This window comes from Seriola dumerili, unplaced genomic scaffold (assembly GCF_002260705.1).
Source record: "Seriola dumerili isolate Sdu_G_001 unplaced genomic scaffold, Sdu_1.0 BDQW01000478.1, whole genome shotgun sequence".
Taxonomy (NCBI): domain Eukaryota; kingdom Metazoa; phylum Chordata; class Actinopteri; order Carangiformes; family Carangidae; genus Seriola; species Seriola dumerili.
Window position 1 is genome coordinate 4,235,510 of NW_019174733.1, and position 20,569 is coordinate 4,256,078.

At 40.4% G+C, this 20,569-nt stretch overlaps 1 protein-coding gene across 4 annotated transcripts in view; it reads left to right on the plus strand.

The window, feature by feature from the left end:
• Positions 1-20,569, plus strand: part of LOC111235207 (ryanodine receptor 2-like) — a 64,939-nt gene that overhangs the window by 18,644 nt on the left and 25,726 nt on the right. For all 4 annotated transcript variants that reach the window (XM_022763574.1, XM_022763571.1, XM_022763573.1 and 1 more), the window contains 41 exons: positions 159-367; positions 526-712; positions 1,024-1,156; positions 1,409-1,523; positions 1,821-1,981; positions 2,185-2,344; positions 2,555-2,641; positions 2,880-3,106; positions 3,399-3,612; positions 3,712-4,341; positions 4,429-4,629; positions 4,774-4,885; positions 5,006-5,146; positions 5,441-5,717; positions 5,864-5,978; positions 6,201-6,333; positions 6,779-6,882; positions 7,297-7,432; positions 8,178-8,364; positions 9,276-9,384; positions 10,344-10,464; positions 10,657-10,826; positions 11,406-11,626; positions 12,243-12,333; positions 12,441-12,581; positions 13,608-13,771; positions 14,026-14,104; positions 14,346-14,435; positions 14,793-14,936; positions 15,086-15,163; positions 15,630-15,705; positions 15,791-15,914; positions 16,264-16,379; positions 16,787-16,863; positions 17,699-17,820; positions 18,064-18,113; positions 18,255-18,315; positions 18,811-19,058; positions 19,506-19,587; positions 19,980-20,110; positions 20,246-20,566. In XM_022763574.1, the coding sequence (XP_022619295.1) occupies positions 159-367; positions 526-712; positions 1,024-1,156; positions 1,409-1,523; positions 1,821-1,981; positions 2,185-2,344; positions 2,555-2,641; positions 2,880-3,106; positions 3,399-3,612; positions 3,712-4,341; positions 4,429-4,629; positions 4,774-4,885; positions 5,006-5,146; positions 5,441-5,717; positions 5,864-5,978; positions 6,201-6,333; positions 6,779-6,882; positions 7,297-7,432; positions 8,178-8,364; positions 9,276-9,384; positions 10,344-10,464; positions 10,657-10,826; positions 11,406-11,626; positions 12,243-12,333; positions 12,441-12,581; positions 13,608-13,771; positions 14,026-14,104; positions 14,346-14,435; positions 14,793-14,936; positions 15,086-15,163; positions 15,630-15,705; positions 15,791-15,914; positions 16,264-16,379; positions 16,787-16,863; positions 17,699-17,820; positions 18,064-18,113; positions 18,255-18,315; positions 18,811-19,058; positions 19,506-19,587; positions 19,980-20,110; positions 20,246-20,566 (6,345 nt within the window). The remainder of the gene's footprint in view (positions 1-158; positions 368-525; positions 713-1,023; positions 1,157-1,408; positions 1,524-1,820; positions 1,982-2,184; positions 2,345-2,554; positions 2,642-2,879; positions 3,107-3,398; positions 3,613-3,711; positions 4,342-4,428; positions 4,630-4,773; positions 4,886-5,005; positions 5,147-5,440; positions 5,718-5,863; positions 5,979-6,200; positions 6,334-6,778; positions 6,883-7,296; positions 7,433-8,177; positions 8,365-9,275; positions 9,385-10,343; positions 10,465-10,656; positions 10,827-11,405; positions 11,627-12,242; positions 12,334-12,440; positions 12,582-13,607; positions 13,772-14,025; positions 14,105-14,345; positions 14,436-14,792; positions 14,937-15,085; positions 15,164-15,629; positions 15,706-15,790; positions 15,915-16,263; positions 16,380-16,786; positions 16,864-17,698; positions 17,821-18,063; positions 18,114-18,254; positions 18,316-18,810; positions 19,059-19,505; positions 19,588-19,979; positions 20,111-20,245; positions 20,567-20,569) is intronic.

Sequence of the window (20,569 nt, forward strand, 5' to 3'; positions counted from 1 at the left end):
GACTTTATACTGTCCATTTAACTGAAAGATAATAAATCAAACTTTTTTTTTTTAAATTCTTGAGAAAGTCCAATTTATATCAAAGTTTTAATAAATATATTTTATACATTTATCAGATTGAATTTTTTTTCCATCTTGTCTCTCCCCATATTTCCCAGGCCTGTTGCCTGTGGTCAGTGTTGGGGTGAACCAGGTGGGGAGGCTGAACCTGGGTCGCCATGTGGACTCCCTGCAGTACTTTACTGTGTGTGGCCTGCAGGAGGGTTATGAGCCATTTGCTGTCAACATGGCCAGAGATCCAGCCCTGTGGATGAGTTGGAAACAGCCTCAGTTTACCTCCATACTACCCAATGATCACAATTTACAAGTTAGTTTTTACAGTTTATAGGCTTTCTTTCATCCAGCGGTTTAGTCAATATGTGTATGCCAATAAGTATTTTGTACCTTTACGGGGCCCTTGGTTGCTTATAGCACTGGTTAACTGACAACACTGATGCTGAAAATGTTGTTTAAATCTTATCCAAGGTCACTAAAACCAGTGGCTCTGCGGATTCCTTATCCAGCCTGAGGGTCTCTCAGCGGTTGTTCGCACACCACGGTGGAGGCAGTGAAATGGGATTTTATCGGCTCAGCATGTCTGTTGAATGTGCTGCTGTTCTCACTAGCCCTGCAGGGGGCGTGCTTCCAGTGGCCTCCAACACACTCTCTCCAGGTTCAGATGATATTACATCTTATCATATACAGTATGCTCAAGTTAGCCACAGAGAACTCGACAATACTTCACAAAGGACTCACTTGGTTTGTCATAACACTCAACAAATGACATTATCAATGATGCAGCCTGTTTAAATTAGCAAGCTATTACAAGATGAACATTCAGTGAAATAATTAGTTTGTGAGATCTTGATAGCTGTTGTTTGCAGTTATCCAGATTACTGATATTCACCCATAATGACCTTGATGAGTTGTTCCGCTTAAGCTCCCCAGTGCCTTGCTGTAATTAATTCCCATTGTCCTTTTTAGGAAGGAAAGAACAGGAGGAGGTGGACTCTGACTTTGAAGTGCTGATGAAGTCAGCCCACAGCTTTGCTGGCTCAAGAGATGAGCTCAACTATAAGGATCATAGCCAAGACAAAACATCAAAACTGAAACAACGGTAGGTTGTGGTAAGCATAAAGGCACAATTCTTTTGTTCAGTAGTGATACTTTACTTGGGATAATAATGTACTAGTTACTTAGAAATATTATGTATGTTGCTTTTCCATATTTTTCTGTTAGGTGGTCAAAATGACAAGTATGGTTGTAAAAGACGTTTCTCCAAATGAAATGAGACAAAAAACAGAAAAAATGAAGATTGTGAAAATAAACAAGATAACAAACAGGCTCTCAATAATTTGTGTTCTGTCAGGTTCATGCTGAAGAGGACTAAGCCAGGCCTAGTCAGCAGTAACTCGTCTGCACGGCTTCTCGAAGATGTCGTAGTCGACAAAGATAACTACGATCACCTTATCCAGAGCTCTAGAGTAAGGCTTTGATTTTCTCATTATTTCATCCCATCATAACCACAGTACAAAAAGCAAGTCAGTGCTAGTAAAATATTTTTGTGATGGTTTTTCTAAATTACTTTTAAATACCTAGAAAAAATGACAGAAAAGACAAAATGTATTTGCCTCAGGATACAGTAAAATGAAACAAATTGTGCTGCAGGGCTTGTTCATATGCAGTGTTCTTCAGCTCTTTGCTGATAGATCTACAGTAATTGCCAGCCACAATAAAAATGCAAATTGCAAATACCAAACAATGACACCTCTCTGTTTCAGTATTACTACTCAGTGAGGGTTCTTCCAGGCCAGGAGCCGTTTAATGTGTGGGTAGGCTGGGTGACCTCTGACTATCATCACTATGACATGACTTTTGACCCTGACTATGTCCACACCGTGACTGTCACCCTCGGAGATGACAGTGGCAAAGTCCAAGAAAGGTCAGTGTGTACCAGGAAAATGATATTAGTGTGGGTGACCAAGAATTGAAATACTGAACTGTGTTCAGAGATTTTGTGGGTTTGGCATGATTATTATAATATTACAACATAGTGTATTCCTGAAGAACTTTAATATTGTATGACATTGTGCTATAAATTAGCAACAAACTAATAATTGAACATATCCCTATCCTTTTGTGAAGTGTGAAGCGGTGTAACTGTTACATGGTGTGTGCTGGAGAAGCAACAGGTCTGTCTCAGAGTCGAAGAAGTGCAGGGTTGGAAATTGGCTGTTTGATTGACACAGCCACTGGGCTCCTCACCTTTACCTCCAGTGGCGTGGAGATGGCCACCTTCTACCAAGTAGGTCACACAGGAAACTATCCGAGTGGTTCACATTGAGTGATTGAGTTTTTTTCTTAATGTAATACATTAATCTAAATATACATCAACCTCATATTGAGTTGTGTATGCCACAGTTGGCAGAATAACATTAAGTAATTATGGTAAATAATATTAAACATGCTGCGTTGCATTATTAAACTGAGGTACTATTGTTTCACCACTAATTAGGTGGAAGCCAGTACAAAGCTGTTTCCTGCTGTTTTTGTGAAGCCCACCACCAGCAACATGTTTCAGTTTGAACTGGGACGCGTTAAGGTAAAGGAACTAATCATTCTCAAATCACGTCAAAGACGTTAGAAGAACATTGTGTTTTTGACCTTGACAGCTTGTCAGCATGATATATAAAAAAGCAGCATATTCAGGAAATTTGGGCAAAATGTTGTGGACAGATTGGATCTGTAATTAATTAGGTTGCAGTCTGGCAATTTAGTGAACAGCTGTTTGGTGATCTGTTCCTCCATTGCTACTTGGATATGTCTTTCTCTTCATCCAGAATGTGATGCCACTGTCAGCAGGCTTGCTTCGCAGCCAAAGAAGAAATGCCACTCCTCAATGTCCTCCAAGGTTTCAGATCCAGCATCTCAGCCCGATTTCGTGGACCAAAGTGCCAGCCCATCCATTAAAGGTGTTGGTGGATCGGCCAGACGAGCGCCATGGCTGGAGAGTCCAATGCTCTGAGCCCCTGCAAGTCATGAGCCTTCAGATCCCTGATGAAAACAGGTTAAAGAGCAGGAATAAATGTGTTTTTGGATTTGGGCTTGCAGATTTGAGTCCACAGGAAGTAATGCACCTGTTGTTTATAATGTTGCGATTGTCACACTTGTTTGAGTAACAACATGTAACATCATCAAAAATGCAACAGACTGTAGCTGCAAATTCTGGCCTTCTTTCCATGTGCCACTGTTGTGCCAAGTTATCAAGTGGACTTTGTAATTTGTTCTTGATTAAGCAACAACACTGAAATTGACCGTATCTTTACCTTTTGATGACATACTATATACTGTACATCTAGGTGTGTTGACATTTTGGAGCTGTCCGAACTTGATGACCTCTTGACCTTTCACCGCCACACCCTCCTCCTCTACTGCTCTTTATGCACCCTTGGAAACACCAGAGTTTGCCATGCCCTCTGCAGTCATGTGGACCAGTCCCAGGTCCTTCATGCTATTCAGAATCCCCACCTCCCCGGCCCACTCCGCTCTGCATTTTACCAGCTACTTATTCAGGTGAATGCTTGTTGGGGTTTGTGTCTTTCTTTGTTTTGACAACAGGATAAGAAAACCTCTTAGAGTAATTAAATTAATATTCTTCTTGTTATTCTTTAGGTTCACCTCAGCAGCTACACCACAGCATGTCTCATGATGAACCATGAATACATCGTGCCCATGACAGACCAGACTAGAGAAATCACCCTTTGTCCCAGGCCTATTAAAGGTGTTAATGGGGGGAGTGGTCAACCTCCAGAAGGCATTTCCAGCACTAGTCTTAGCACATCCCTGAAACCACAGATGCACTTCTCATCTCCTTGTTTTGTCAGGAGTGATGGGATAGAGGGAGATGGTGCAGTTGAAATAGCCTGCACAGACAGCCCAGAAATCCCTCTGGACATATTGAAGAATCTGACAGTGGAAATGCTGACTGCAGGGGCATGGGCTGTGGGTCAGAATGTAAGGGATCCTGTAGGAGGCAGCGTTGAGCTTCTGCTGGTTCCCCTAATTAGACTGTTCTATACCCTGCTGGTAATGAGGGTATTTGGGGATGAGGATCTGGGCAAAGTTCTGACACTGATAGAGCCGGAAGTCTTCTCCATAGATGCTGAAACTCCTGAGGAGGAAGAGGAAGAAGAGATGAGTGGTGATGATGAAAAGGAGTGGAAAGTAGGCGCCAAAAAGGAACAGGACTCTCCTAAACAAGGACTTCTTCAAATGAAGCTTCCAGAAGCTGTCAAACTTGAGGTGATCAAATAAGCAGATTGAGATGAGCTGCTTATACGCAGTTTAAAATGAATTATTAAAGAAGATTTAATACATTTCCCTCTCCAGCTCTGTCATCTGCTGTCCTACCTGTGTGACAGCCAGGTGCGCCACAGGGTAGAAGCTGTGGTCGCCTTCTCCGACAACTTCGCAGGTCAGCTGCAGGAGAACCAACGCTTTCGCTACAACCAGGTCATGCAGGCACTCAACATGTCAGCCGCTCTCACTGCCCGCAAGACCAAGGAGTTCCGCTCACCTCCCCAGGAGCAGGTTGAATGCACTGAAATCAAATTAGAAATTTTAGGAGAGGATTAAGGTGTAAAAAAAAAAAAAATGCTAAGTTGTGGTTTGTGCTATGTTCTAGGAGCTGTACAATGTCTATACTGTCTGTGTCATATATCCATCTGTCTTTAGATCAACATGCTGCTGAGCTTCAGAGAGCATGAGCAGCAGGAGAACTGTCCATGTCCAGAGGAAATCCAACAGCTCCTGCAAGACTTCCATAACCTCCTTAACACACACTGTGGTTGGAACACTGTTTTATCTTTGAGTGATTCATTATTAATCTTCATTGAGCCAGGGACCTATGGCACTTACCACAATTGCGACTGAGGTGGTCTCATCTTATCCTGCTTTTATTGTGCAGGCATTGAATTGGACAGTGAATCAGAAGATGAAGAGGATGCTGAGATGTCTGTAAAAGATCGACTTCTCAGTCTAGTGGCGAGAGTCTCTGGGCTGAGGAAGACACCCATAGAAGCAGAGGAGTGCAGACCGCAGAGCGCCAGTAAGTATATCTGTGCTTTGAAAGCCCGTCACTTCACCATTCCCTATTAATTCACCTGTACATGTGGTCACGCAACACTTTATTTGGTTCAGGAACAATAGTATATACAATCATAGCTGGGTTGTAATGACAGAAGAGTTTGGTGAAAGTGGATATGTAAATGAGGATGTTAAGTATTAACCTCCAGTCAGAGTTGTTACCAAAAATTGTAACATAAAAAATCTTTTTTTTTAAAGCACAAGGATAGTAGGATTCCACTCCTTAATCACTTTTCACCTGCTGTTACTTCCTCAGAGTCCCTCAAAAAGCTGATCTCTGAGATGATGGTGCGCTGGGCCCAGGAGAGTGAGATGGAGGACCCTGAACTGGTTAGAGCCGTCTTCTCACTGCTGCACCGCCAGTATCAGGGCCTTGGGGGCCAAATGGCAGGACCACTCTGCAAAGCCTATACGATCAGCCAAGCATCAGTGCAGGACACCATGACTCTCCTGTCCTCCCTGGGTCAAATCCGCTCTCTCCTCAGTGTCCGCATGGGGAAAGAGGAGGAGAGGCTGATGATCAGAAGATTAGGGTAGGGGGAGATTGGCAATGCGAATTGGAGTTTGCTTCTTTTGACAGCTTTTGATCTGTGATGATTGGTATTTATTAATTTCTAACACATTTCATCATCATATCCTGTGCTGGTTTTTGTCACAGTTTTTGTTTTTCCATGTACAGAGACATCATGAATAATAAAGTTTTCTACCAACACCCCAACCTCATGAGGACACTGGGGATGCATGAGACTGTGATGGAGGTGATGGTCAATGTTCTCGGAGAAGGGGAATCAAAGGTGAGAGATAAATAAAATTTATAGTGATATATGGAAATAAATGTGTGTAACGAAAGAAGCAGGTCATCAACTGTTGTTTAAATCTTTTAATTTTAACAGTATTGGTATTCCAAAGGTAAAAACAGCCAAAGCTAATATAATGGTTTCTGGCTTATGTTCATCATTAAATGGGCAATACTCCATGCAGCATGGCCATACAGTACATTAATTCTCTTTTATTAGGAGATTACCTTTCCCAAGATGGTTGCCAGCTGCTGTCGATTCCTGTGTTATTTTTGCCGGATCAGCCGTCACAATCAGGGAGCACTATTTGACCATCTGAGCTACCTGCTGGAAAACAGCAGTGTTGGACTTGGTAATTCACATTTTCACACTTGTCTGTGTCTATGTATAAATGATGTGCAAAGTAACAGAAAGCCTTGTAGAATCTACTGTAATGTATTGTAATACAATAACCTTTCATTGCAAACTGGATTTGTTGAACCTATAACTGTCAGTTTTTGCAGAGAGGTGTTGATTCAGCTCTTGCAGCCTTGAGCTTTTAGTTTGTAGAGTTGTTGTAAGGGTGTCATAAAATTTTCAATGTCTAACTTATGAAAGTTTCACAGAGGCAGATTGCTGAGTAAAAATGTATAGCAGGACTGCTGCACTGAATTACATGGATATAAGTGTTAAATCTTTGGGTTGTAATAACCTTGTGAAGCTGTTTGGATCTTGTCCCCACGATAATAAACCCCAACATCCTGACCTATGTAGTTCATGAGTTGGTGTTCTGATTGTTTTATGCCTTTGTCCCTTAGCTTCACCGTCCATGCGTGGAGCCACTCCTCTAGATGTGGCAGCAGCCTCTGTAATGGATAATAATGAACTGGCCTTAGCACTGAAGGAACCCGACCTAGAGAAGGTGAATTCATATTCTATGCCTTCCTCTACAGTACTGCTCTTAACAGTCTCCTTTATGTCATAATACATGGATAAATGCTTTTCTCTACAGTGAACATGGACTGCCTTTGCTTACTGTTTTTCATTGACTGTGGAATCTCAGTTTTCTCTGTATTTAATGTTGCCCACTGCCTTTCTGCTGTACATAGTGTGTAATGATGGCAACAGTAATATTGAACAACACATTATTTTATAAGTATCACCACCAACATTAATTGGTTACTTGGAATCAAATGAGGGCAAAAATGAAATCATACTTTCTAGTTTAGATTCCTAGAAAGGCATAATATTAAAACAACACAGATTATTTTCTCTTTGTTGTACCCCATTATTTGTTGCTGCAATATCCCAGTGTCTAATCTAATCTAATCTGAAGGTGGTGCAGTACCTCGCTGGATGTGGTCTCCAGAGCTGTCCAATGCTAGTGGCAAAAGGCTATCCTGATGTTGGATGGAACCCTGTAGAGGGAGAACGTTACCTGGATTTTCTACGTTTTGCTGTTTTCTGCAACGGTAATCTGTTAGTTCTATCCATAAAGTTTATCCCGTTCAGAGGACATTCTGTGGTTTTAAATGACACAATATCCACATTGCAATTGTTTGCAAAAATTGTTGGAGACGGTCATGTTGTTCTGATAATTCCAGTCATTTTATATAATTGAAAATGTACTTTTTTATGTAAACTTTTTCGTCCTAGCACAAAAATGTGCTTAACTTGGTTACTTTACTCAGCCATTTGTCTTCAAGCATATCTTTACTTTTTGGCAGCAAGAATAGTAAAAGCAAAATACGAAGCTGAAAAGCTATAAGCAGCTGCATTTTTCATGCTGCTAATTAAGTAAGCTATTTGCAATAGAGGTAATTAATGTTCTGGTATTCTACTATTGATTTTCATTACTTTGAAGCGATGCCCAGAAGGCATCAGTTCAAATTGTCCTTGAGGGAATTGACAGTTCAAAGGGCATTGGCTTTCTGTACCACATACCTATAATTGATTTTATCTTTACCTTTTTTCTATTCAGTCTATAAGCTGTACATATATTGACCTGGGTATCATTATTCTTTTGATCCTCTTGGTGTATTTTTGATTTATCAACTTCTAGTCCAAAAAACTCAGTGAGAGTCTTTGTCATTTAATTTCAATAGTAATATTGGGAGAAATATATTAAAAAGACAAAAATGTGACTGCTATCCCACACACAATCCATAAGTTCCGCCAGTGGTTAGTACTAATTTTCCATGCGTTCTTTGTCCACAGGTGAGAGTGTAGAGGAAAATGCTTATGTGGTATTGAAGTTGCTGATTCGTCGGCCTGAGTGTTTTGGGCCTGCCCTGCGGGGTGATGGGGGAAATGGTCTGCTTGCAGCCATGGAGGAAGCCATCAGGATCTCTGAGGACCCTTCTATAGACGGACCTTGCACCACGTACCAGTCCAACAGAACACTGTCAGTATTAGAAGTGTGTGAACAAATCACCATTTTGATACTGCTGTGTACAAAATAACTTTTGATCTGTATTTCAAAAAGTTACTTTAATATTGTAGACACACATACACACACACACACGAATTTCTATGCATAAAAATCAGCCTAATGGTGTACTGGTGTTCAGCTCTGCAGTAAACAGACGGCAGATTGCAAGATTTCAAACAACCAAATAGATTCAGTGCATTACATTTTTTCTATTTTGTGCTGTAGAGAAATATTCATAAAATCAGTTTCAATAATTTTGTATTTCTTCTCCATTTCTGCTGGTTCACCGGCTCACTGGTTGTGCAGTGAAAGTTCATTGGCAAATGGGATCAAAGTTCAACGTGATTAATCTTAATCAGAGTCGAGAGGTTTTGCGTGTGGTGAAGGATTTGATATAAATGCTATGCTTTCTGTAACCAGCATTGACAAATGTCAAATATGCAATCAAAAATGTTAGTGTAAAAATGGACATTGGAAAGTCATCTAAATGCAATTAAACACTACATTAGGCGTAAGCCTTATCAAAATAAGTCTCTGGAGTAATTTTCTCCCGAACTTTTTGGAGCATTTCATTCCTGCAGCACAGCGTCTGTTCAGCCAACCTGCCCCTGGTAAATAGAAGTTTAATGAAATCAAAACTGCAAAAGTTTAATGACACAGATTATTTTTAAGAACTGACCCCTGCTCTCTCTGCATCTCTTGTAATCATTGTAACTGTCAGAATTTTAAATAGAATTTGAGGTAATCAGTAAAGCTCTTATCCTGCCTGGCTAACCTGCTGCTTTATTTAGGGATAATCAATTGTTCGATTCTCTTAACAATCCTTATTGATTAATTTGAGTTCATGACAAGCTTTTGACCATTATGATTATCTTCTGTAACAGAGATGTTGCCCAGGACCATGATGATGACCTCATTCACATGGGACACGCCATCATGACCTTCTATTCAGCCCTTATTGACTTGCTGGGGCGCTGTGCTCCAGAGATGCATGTGAGTGTTTTCTCTGCCTTCAGCAGCCATTCTCCATCAGTATCCACTGAAAACTCTAAAACAGTGAAGCCGAATGGAAAAAGTCTGCAAACTGCTTTTTAGAGAATGAGTCACATATTGGCTTGGTCCTCCATACAGAATGATCAGACATAAACTGAAAAATTAGATATTTAGTGATAACCGTGGGCATTTGCTCAACAATGAAATTAAATGTCAGAATCACTACTACAATACCAGTGATTACAGTATTAATCTAATTAAACTCCACAACAGTGAAACTTCTGTATGATGTATTAATATACAGTGGGTGTATAGAATATTTGAAACACTATGTTCATAGTATACATTTTGTCATATACTATGTTGCTATCCAATTTTACTCTTTGGTGACATTTACTAAATTCTGACAGAGTTATTGTCTTAACTCTGTCTGAATATGGCGGACATGCAACAGTAAGTACCGTGTTAGGTTCTCTGCAGCACTAACCTCACACTAGGGCAGCTTGGGGAGCGAGCATGTGCACCTGACTGTCAGTATAGGCGCCTGAAAAATTTCTTTTCCCTGTAACAGTGGGATTGAAGCGCATTTTTTGTCTTTGGATCATTCAAACACAAAGGCAGTTCAAAATGCTTTACAGAAGTCATAAAAATGCATTAAAACCTTTAAAAATTAATGAAAAAACTAATGAAATTGTAATTTGAGTTAATACACTGATGTTTCAGAAAACAAATCAGACTCAACTCAGTTTTTCAACTTTGAGACAAATTGGATTTGGACTGCAAAATGAGCTGCAATTCAACATTAGGAAGATGTCTGTAATATTTAATAGAATCAGTATACATCCTAACACTTAACATACAATGTAATGCAATATACAGTATATACAATCAGAAATTTTATCTGCGATCCCGTGTAATGACTGACCTATGACAGTGTTTTGTTCTGAATTCTTGTCCAGTTAATTCAAGGAGGTAAAGGAGAAGCCATTCGCATCCGGGCCATTCTGAGGTCACTCATCCCCATTCCGGACCTTGAGGGAGTCATCAGCATCTCCTTTCAAATCCCTTCAGTGTCTAAAGGTTAAAAGAGCCAATCAGTCAATCTTACATCACTACAGTACATTCAACTTATATTAAGACATTGCACAGAAACCTGACCTGCCTCTTACGGCAGCTTATTAAATTATGATTTTCTTTAGAATCTAATTAAAGCCCCACCCAATCAGATTTTTACACATTATGTCAATATGACCTTTCTCTCTGTTTCTCCAGATGGTCTGGTGGTTGAGCCTGACCTGTCTACAGTGTTCTGCCCCGACCACAAAGCCGCTATGGTTCTGTTCCTGGACCGGGTTTATGGCATCGAGAACCAGAGTTTTTTTCTCCACCTCCTAGAAGTTGGTTTTCTGCCTGACCTTCAGGCAGCTGTCTCTCTTGACACTGTAAGCAGAGAAAATTTTAGTTTGTTCCGCTGTTCACCTGCTTGACAGATTCAGTGTACCATTGTAGGAGTGACCTGTGACTTTGTATTGATCCAAGCTGCATCATGTCACCAATGAAAAATATCCACCTCCTTGCCCTCATGTCACTCGCATCATTACTGCAATTGTTGAGAAATCCTTATAAACATGACCTCATGCACTGCTCCTACTTACAGAAGACCCTGTTGTCTCAATTTGATCCATTTACCCACACTAATTAATACTACTAATAATAATAATTTGTGTTTTGATTTCCATGAAACATTATAGTATGCTTCCTTCCAAATAAGGTTTAATATATGTTCAGGTTTAATGTGTTTGTAATAGACTTGTTGTGGTATGAAAATATATTCCATTTTCTCAGTTTTCTTTATATATACGTATACAGTAATTTTTTTGGTCTCTATGTTCAGTCTGAGGAAACATTGTTTGCATTCCTGATCATGGTTCCCATTTCTTCTTGCTGCCTCCTCACTCCTTGTTTAGTTCCACTTAGGTAATTGGAGTCTGTGTAAGTGTAACCTCTCTTTTGTACTGCAGGCTGATTTAGGATCCACTGATATGGCTCTGGCCCTCAACAGATACTTGTGTACAGCTGTGCTTCCCTTGCTCACCAAATGTTCAGCCCTCTTCTGTGGATTAGAGGACCACACCTTACTGGTCGACTCTCTCATACAGGCAGTCTACAGCCTCTCCAGGGCTCTTAGCTTGACTAAGGCTCAGAGAGACACCATAGAAGATTGCTTGTTGGCCGTGTGCAGGTACAGTTTTTTAGTTGGTGTGACAAAGCAACCCACAGATTTAGGGTTCAGTCTCGTCAGTTTTATTATTGCAAAGAGTTGTTGCTGTCTGTGCGTAGGGTATTGATTTTTCAGCAAGTTGCTGATAGATTATATTATATTTTTATTAGATTCTATCCGATAGATTATGTTGAGGTGCAGTATTATTTTAGTGTCTACATCTTTGTCTTTGGTCAGTTATTTTAATTTTTTAAATTATTGCATTATTGCACCATTAGCTTCCTATATCCATTGATCTCACTGTCTTTTTGCCATTTGACCAAATCATATGTTGAGAAGAAACGGCAATAAAATATTGTTAGCCACATCAGCACTCTCTTATTCCCACTCATTATATTTAATGAATCACTATGAATTCTGTTTTTTGGCCATTTCTGATATAATTTACCAGATTCAGTCTAAATGTTAACAATTCAGTTAACATCTTTCCTATGGCATCTTTTTAATTATGTATCAATCTTATGAGACATGATAATCAGTCATAACGTCATTCATCATACGTGCGCACGTGCGTGCGTGTGTGTGTGTGGTGTTCATCTTCTCATGTGACTAATTCTGCACTCATTGGTGTCCTCAGTAAACTCCAACCATCTATGATGCAGCCTCTTCTGCGCCGTCTTGTCTTAGATGTCCCCCAACTCACAGACCACAGCAAGATGCCACTAAAGGTGAATTCACAAGTTGCAGTTTTCTACAGCATGTGTGAACTAGCACACCAAGTTAAAATTATCTGTTTTATTAACTTCAACAAAATGTCAATACTTTCATCTGCTAGCTGTTGACCAGTCACTATGAGCAGAGGTGGAAGTACTACTTGCTAACTTGTGGGCAGATGGACCAGGGTTTGGCCTCTGAAGAAGAGCTCCACCTGTCTAGAAAATTGTTCTGGGGAGTGTTTAAGGCCTTGGCAAAGAAGGTAAATTGTATTGAATACCTGTGTCAATCTCAAGATCTTATTATAATGATTTAAAATTACAATATTTTCCTGGTGAGTCAAAATGTTGCAGAAAATGAATAAATGTTTCATTTTTTGACCATGTAATCCTACCATTGATTCACCGCTTCTTTTCTTTTTCCATCCTCCCGTATTTCAGGAGAAACAGTAAAATGAGTTCACACTTGAGATTAAGAGTCAGTTTTTCATACCCTGGTATGTAGCCTCTCACCCTTGAGCAGGCCTGTTGGAAATGTGAGAGATGTAATCAATAACTGAATCGTCTCTCAGTTCACTGTCAGCATGCACCAGAATATTTCTGCCACTTACCTGACTTATTCAGAACATGAAAACATCAAAGAAATGCTCATGAGGTCATTCCAGGCCCACATGTGGCCCGCACCAAAAAATCTCAGAGACTGAGCTCCAGTCAGCATTACAAAGAATTCCCTAACCCCAAGAAATTATAAAGTAACTTACTATATATATACTGTATTAGTATGCGTATTGCAGATTGGTTGCAATTGAATTTAAGATGGAAACATATTCGAAGGAAACTGTATAGTAAGGAAAAGAGAAACTTAGGTAGGGCAGGTAGGGGATTTAGATTTAGAGTCAAATTTCCATTGGAGAAATGGAATTTCTTGGCCACATAACCAGGTTTCTAACAGGGTTTTTACATGGCTGCATGTGTGCATGAGATAGACTTAACTGAAGGGAAGTATTTCCGCAACAGTGGTATGTCTTTGTATCCAAAATAATTAAATCCAATGTGTTTTTAAAACTGAATTAAATAAGCTGGTTTCCTCAGCTGTTTTGTGGTCTGTTTGTAAAATCCAGACACACGCCCAGAGTAAAAAAAACAAAACAAAACAAGGACACACATCGTTACTTTGGCAAAGCACCAAAAACCAGGCTTTACCAATATCTGTCTTACCCCATACTATGCTCTCTCTTTCTCTTCCCCACTCTGTTTCCTTTGCCCCCTTTCTGTCTCCAACACTACAGCCCTATGAGCCTCAGCTATTTAGGCTGTGTGTTCAGTGCCTGGCTGCAGTGGCCAAGGCCCTGCCTCCTGACCACATGGACTCAAGCTGTGTGTCTCAGATGGAGAAAAAAAACTCCATGGACACAGATGGACACTTTGACCCCCAGCCTGTAGATGCCTCCAGGTAAGATACTGACCAGCAATATTTACTAATTACGGACAAAATAATTGCTGATTCTGGATATCGTGAAGATTAACTGTTCTGTTCCAGGGGAAGTGTAAACTTTAATGTGTTAGACAGAATTAACTTAACAAAGTACCATATTCAAAGAGGTGTGAATATAAACATTTATTTTCATGCTCTTAATAAATCTTGTAATCCAAATATGTTACTGTGTGATAGAGCTAAATGATGTATTATTTCTTTCCCTGCACTAGCATGTCAGTGCCAGAGAGACTGGAGTTTGTAGTGAACAAGTATGCAGAGCATACTCATGACAGGTGGTCACTGGACAAGGTAATATCACAATAATTATTCTTCTGATCTGAACGACCTGTTGAAGTTGACAAAGCAGAGTTGATGTATGATATCCTGCACAGGACTGAACCGCCTATGAATGTTTGTCTAACATAATTTTTCTGCTTGAACATGTGAAAACATCTCACTGTGCTGTGTGGTTGAGCTAGTATGTTGATGTCTGCATATTTTCTAATGTGCATTTTTTTTTTTAACTAAATCTGCATGTTATCTCTGTCAGTTTGCCAATGGCTGGGTTCATGGGGAGCAGCTATGTGAGAACACCAAGGTCCACCCTCTCCTCAAGCCATACAGGACTCTGGCTGAGAAGGTAGACTGAGAAATTTGTTGTGTGTGTGTGCGTGTGTGATAGTGTGTGAAAGCATAGTAAAGAAAGCAATGAACTGACAAATCCCAGAGGCATTTGCATACCAAATGTGGTGTATGTAATGTAAAAGATTAGAATACCTCGTTTGTGGTCTTTTAATTATTACACCATTGCTTTCCTTATGTGACTTGGCGTGTGGAGTGGACAACACATTTCAAGCCACAAGCCTTTGAAATATCACGATAGATTAAGCACGTTTTGCTCTTCTGCTGTTCTTTGATCGCCGGCTAAGTTTCACTTTTACATGAGGTTTATCCATATATATATGTGTATATATATCTATATAACTGTGTTTTCCAGGAGAAGGAGGCGTACCGCTGGGCCATTAAAGAGACAATAAAGACTATGTTGGCCTTTGGCTGGACCATAGAGAGGACTAAAGAAGGAGATGCATTTGGCAAGCATACCTGTACACGCAGAGTCTCTCAGTCTGGGTCTGGACAGGTATTTGTACTCCACAGGCCACATTCATTTAGCCACTGGGCACCAAATGTGTCTGATGTAGTAAAAGTAATCTCATTAACTACTAAACTTCTTCCAAAATGGGTTTTACTAATTGAATTGTGTAATCAGCCATTTGTTGTTTTTTCTAGTTGTCTTTTGAAGGTGCATCAACCTTCAGCCCCAAACCAATGGACATGAGCAGCATCACCTTAACATGGGAGCAATGTGTAAGTAATTACATTTCTTCTGCTTTATACACCATTATAGTAGGTATAACTTTAGTTCTACTTCAATCCTGGCACAAGTTCTGCAGAGGTGGTAATGATGGCCTAGTGCCAGTTTTGTTGTGTATAAGGAAAAGAGTTACTCATCTTGTGTAGCACAACTGGATAATCCAAAAATAACATTTCCTTTCATGGAAACAGGATTATTACTTGGAGTTGTAAGATTATGCAGTCATGTAAATGTCTTCTGCTAATACATTTGCATCTTAACTGCAGACACATAACTGTCTTCTAAAAGAACAAAAAACTCAGCGTCTCCTGAAATGCGAAGTCGCAATCATCCGCCCTTGGTAACATGGAGTTCTGTGTAATCATATCTGGGGGACAGGACTAATTTTCCATGCCAAATTCATGTGCCAGACAGTTGAAAATAGATTTGACTCTTTTCTTTTCTTTTTCTTTTCTATAGGCAATGGCTGAACAATTAGCTGAAAACTATCACAATGCCTGGGCTAAGAGGAAGAAATCAGAACTTGAGAGTAAAGGTACTAAACCATGTAGTCAACAACTATCTGTAATATTTTCTTGAAGTCCTCTCCTCTCCTCTCACAGTTGCATTTGTTTTCTCAGGAGGGGGTGGCCATTCAATGCTTGTACCCTATGATACCCTTACTGCCAAAGAGAAGACCAAATTCCGAGAAAGAGCCCAGGATGTCCTTAAGTTCCTTCAGCTCAATGGCTACACTGTGTGGAGGTGAGTACTGAAAGAGCTAGTGATTGCAATAAGGCAATGTGACACAGTATGTATGAGGTGGGGAGCAATGAGGTGTTCTGTTTTCATGTCTCACTGTTACTGCAGTCCTAACGTTGGCATTGTAGCAATCAGACCTCTAACAACAATACTGGTCACAGCCTGAAATACAGCACTATCAGTGAATAACATAATTGCATTGTCTAATTGTCTTCCCACTGTACAGCTCAACATTGTCTTGAAAATCCAATAAAATACATAGTTCAAATGATACAGTATAAAGGTTAGAGCTCATTGTCTGTCAGCAGTAGTTTTTTTGATTAGCCCTGTGTGATTTGACTCCCATCTTCAGGGATCGAAAGACAGTGGAGATGGACTTTCCAGCCACAGACAGCTGCTTTAGCTACACTCTCCTTCAGCGGCTCCTGTCTCACACTGAGGAGGCCCAAGAGCACATGTTGGAACTGGGTAACATTATACTCTTTATAAATGGATAGACCAGAAAAAAGATCATAAATATAAAATAAAAGTCTTAAAAGAAGTTTCACATTATACATCCCAAAGGGATGTGCACCATCTATCTGACACTGTAAAGGTTTGAACATATCACTGGGCCTTGAATCTTCACAGTTCATTTTATGAATTTAATGAGCAACAGTCTCTTGAGTCCACATTCAGGAAGCCTGCCTCAGGTTAGATTTGATTTCAACCACCACAAAATAGTTCACACCAGGCCGGGGCATGTCAACCTGTCTTATGTTGAATTTCGTAGAAAACATTTATCATTTATATCTTTCGATTTTGTCCATAGTTTTATGGAAGTTACAGTCTTTGATTGTATAGGATTCATTATTTCATTGTGTTTTTCTTTCCAGAGGTGATGCAAGCCAGAGGACAGATATCTAAAGGAGAGAGAATTCCACAGCAGCAACCAATAAATTTTTTTCCCAAGGTTTGTCTCAGATCAAATGCTTATTTAAACACAGCTGAAATCTAATGTCTGATAAGGAGACTCTCACATTGATCTAGCAACCCCCCCCCCCCCCCCCAGTTTTTCCAGTGACATTTTCTTTTTTCTCCTTAGCCTTTTTTTCCTTTCATTTACATCATCTAATTAGTTTTGTTAGATGGTTGCCAGGGGCAACCCCTCTAAGTGAAACCCTTTGTGGCTGTGTAATTTATTTAACCATTTTGGAAATCCATGTGGGTGTGTCGATTGCCATCAGGACATTGATTAAAGCTTCCCACACAGTTCTGCCTCTGAGGATTCAGCAAATGAAAAGGGTTTATTTTTCATTGATGGGACCCCCTGAGTCAGACCCAGTCAACCAAGACCTTGAACAGTCATGCCTCAGATTTCTACACCCTACACCTCCTACTTAACCACGCAGTCATACAACCACACACACGTCTCTCTGAGTATGTGTATCCGTCTGTCTGTCTTTGAATTACCAGTGCTTCATAAGAAGAGCTAATAGAGTCCAAAACGTTTAACATCTTTCCCCACAGGTCCTTGTTGGGTCCATCATTAAGAACTCATGTTATACTGGCAGGCATCGCTCAGTTCCCAAGAACTTCTTGAAATTCTAATCATGGTCTCAAGACATTTGAAATTTTTCAGGGTGAATTTCGAGGAAATGTGTTTAACTAACAAGTAATAAAGTTATCTATTTAGTGCAATGCTTCAGCCATGAAAAAATCAAATAAAATGTTAGAAGCTATTCAGAGGAAATTTAAGGGAAATGTTGATTTATTAAGTGACCATTGGCCATTACTCCATTTGACAGGTCATCCTTCCTCTTTTGGAACAATATGTGAAAAGCCACCATCTGTACTTCCTCTCCACTTCTCTCTGCTCAAGTGGGAACAGAACTCATGCCTCAAAAAAAGAAAAGGAGATGATTGCATGGTACGTGTTACCCCCAACGGGACATACAGTATGTTGATTACAGTAGTAGTAATTTAAAATGTTCTCATGCTCTTGCCCATCATATTGTTATATGAGAATTCCTTGCAAGTTTTATTTAATTTAAGTTTGTGTCACAGAAGTTTCATTCTTCTATGCTGTCATTCTTCTCATTTTTGTGTCCTTTAATTACTTTTCCACTCCTCTCTCCTCATTACTTCACTTGTCTTTTCTCCTCACATCCAGCCTCTTTTGTAAGCTTGCAACCCTAGTAAGACACAGAATCTCATTCTTTGGTAAGGACGGTGTGAAAATGATGCTTATTCAGACACCAATTTGTTCCATTTGTTCTCTTGCTTGATGCTTTCTGGGTTTGCTCTTTAGTTGTCCTCAAATGTATCTACTTTATGTTCAAGTGTGTGTGTGTGTTTTCTCAGGAAGCGAAGCCTCATCAGTTGCAAGCTGCCTCCATGTTTTGGCTCAGGCTCTGGATGCCAGGTAGCTAGATGGCACTACTGTCACACTCTGCCTAAATCGATCTCCCCACTCTGCCTGTGGTCAAATCAGTGTCACTCTACCACGTCTGAGGATGAGATGACTGGTGTAATTGAGCCACTGATACACTGATGCTATCTAATTGTGGTTGATATCACTTTTACTCCCCGAGGACAATGCCTCTGAAGCATGACGCTAGAAGTGGAATCTTGGCTCAGCAGAGATTGATATCATTTAGACTTGTCTGGTAGATCGATTAGCAACTGATTTAGTCCACTTAACTGGTTTTGTTATAGTCATCCAAAAGAGTCACTGCATGAAATATTTTAATTTTCTACACTTTAATTTACTATTGTTCATTTTACAGTATTTATTTTTGTAGAAAACAAATCATTTCTTTATCTGTTTATTTATTGGTTACACAAATGGTATACCCAGAAATTATTGAACACAAGTCATAAAAAAATCTTTTTTTTTTTTTTCACCCTTTCACCCTAGGACATTGATGAAGTTAGCCCCAGAGTCTGTCCAAGCATCTCTGCACTCATTCTTTGAGGCAGCTGCAGCTGATCTGGAGATGACTGTGGAAAACCTTTCTGTGACCTTGGTCTCTTTGCCTCAGAGTAGGAGTCAACAAGCTAGAGGAGTGGCCAAGGTTCTCAGCTATACAACCTCCGTTCTTCTCCCCACTCTCACCTCTCTCTTCCAGCATCTTGGCAACCAGAACTATGGAGTGGACCTCCTGGGTAAGCACTGCCTTGTTGTATCTGCAAATATACCCTAAAATACAAAGTTACAAATGTAGCATGTTGAATCATTTCACAATAGTAAAACAACCATCGCCAACAGTCGTCAGTAGTTACATTGGATTCTTGCCAAATGCTAAGGAGCTGGATGAACAGCTGGCTTCCACACACTGAAATCACTCAGGGCTGCCCTCCCCACAACTTCCTACCTTCCACATCTTTGAAACCAGCTCTCATTAAATAATCTCAACCATGGCCACAGAGCAGCAGGAGCATATTGTCCCTCTCACTAATATCCTGGCCTGGTCATTCATTACCCAAATCAGCAGCTGTCCAGCTAGACCATCTCTTTGTGACTGTATGCTGTCAGCTCTCTTACTGGTCATTGCTGTTTCTGAAAGAAAATTTGCAGGGATCTCAGCTTTAAGCATCCCCTTGTCTTTCCAGTGGGCGGTATCCAGGTGTCCTGTTACAGGATCCTCAACAGCCTCTACTCTCTTGGCAACAGTAGCAGCATCTACATGGAGGGGTACTGCCTATTTTGTATTGTGATGATGAAAATGTCCACTTTTAAACCTTTTTTTCCCTGTTTTTAACATCTAAACTGTAATCTGCTGCTGTTAACTTAAATATGATTTCATTGACTTTGTCTTCATGTACAATATTGTAAATAATGAAAAGCATTGCAAACATTGTCTATGTTGATTGATTTTACATTATCATTGTCCATTACAAGTAATTGGTAGGCTAAAAAGGTTTGACAGAGAGAAACGGTTTAACATGAGGGAAGCAAGTTTACCACTGACAAAGGAAGGGAAGTGACAGGTGATCATAAATTAGCAATCATGCTCTGAAGAGCTTGATAAAATGTGGACCTTGGGGCATAAACTTGGGGCTGACTAACATTGCATATCTATTCAGGCAAAGGCCAGCAGCAGGCGCTTGTCTGGCAGCCCTGACTGGAGCTTTCCCTGTATGTTTCCTGGAGCCAGCCCTCAACCAAAACAACCCTCACTCCATTTTCAACACCCAGAGTGCTACTGAGAAAGAAGGTAATAAATAAACGCACTGCATTAAAACCACTGCATACACACTGATATTTCTATTAGTTTTTAATAGCTCTCACCCACCCCCACATCTTAAACCCCTACTTTCTCAGCCTTATTTTCCATATCTGTTTCTGTTAGACCTGGGGCTGCCAGATCAGGTGGAGGACATATGTCCCCTCCTGCCTTCTCTGGAACAGGCTCTGGGGGAAGTGGAGGAGTTGGCAGGCGCTGGTGCTGGAGCTCGTCAGGCCCACTACATCCATGTCACGGAGGTCACCTTGCCCATGCTGTGCAGCTACATGTCCCGTTGGTGGTACTGGGGCCCTGAGGGCCAGTCAGCTAGCCTGATCTGCACCTCTGTCATTCCTCAGCATGCTAGTGACCTACTTGGCCACATCCTCCGTATCATCCACAACCATGTGGGCGCCAGCCAGGGTGACTGGATGAAACAGCTGGCAGGTA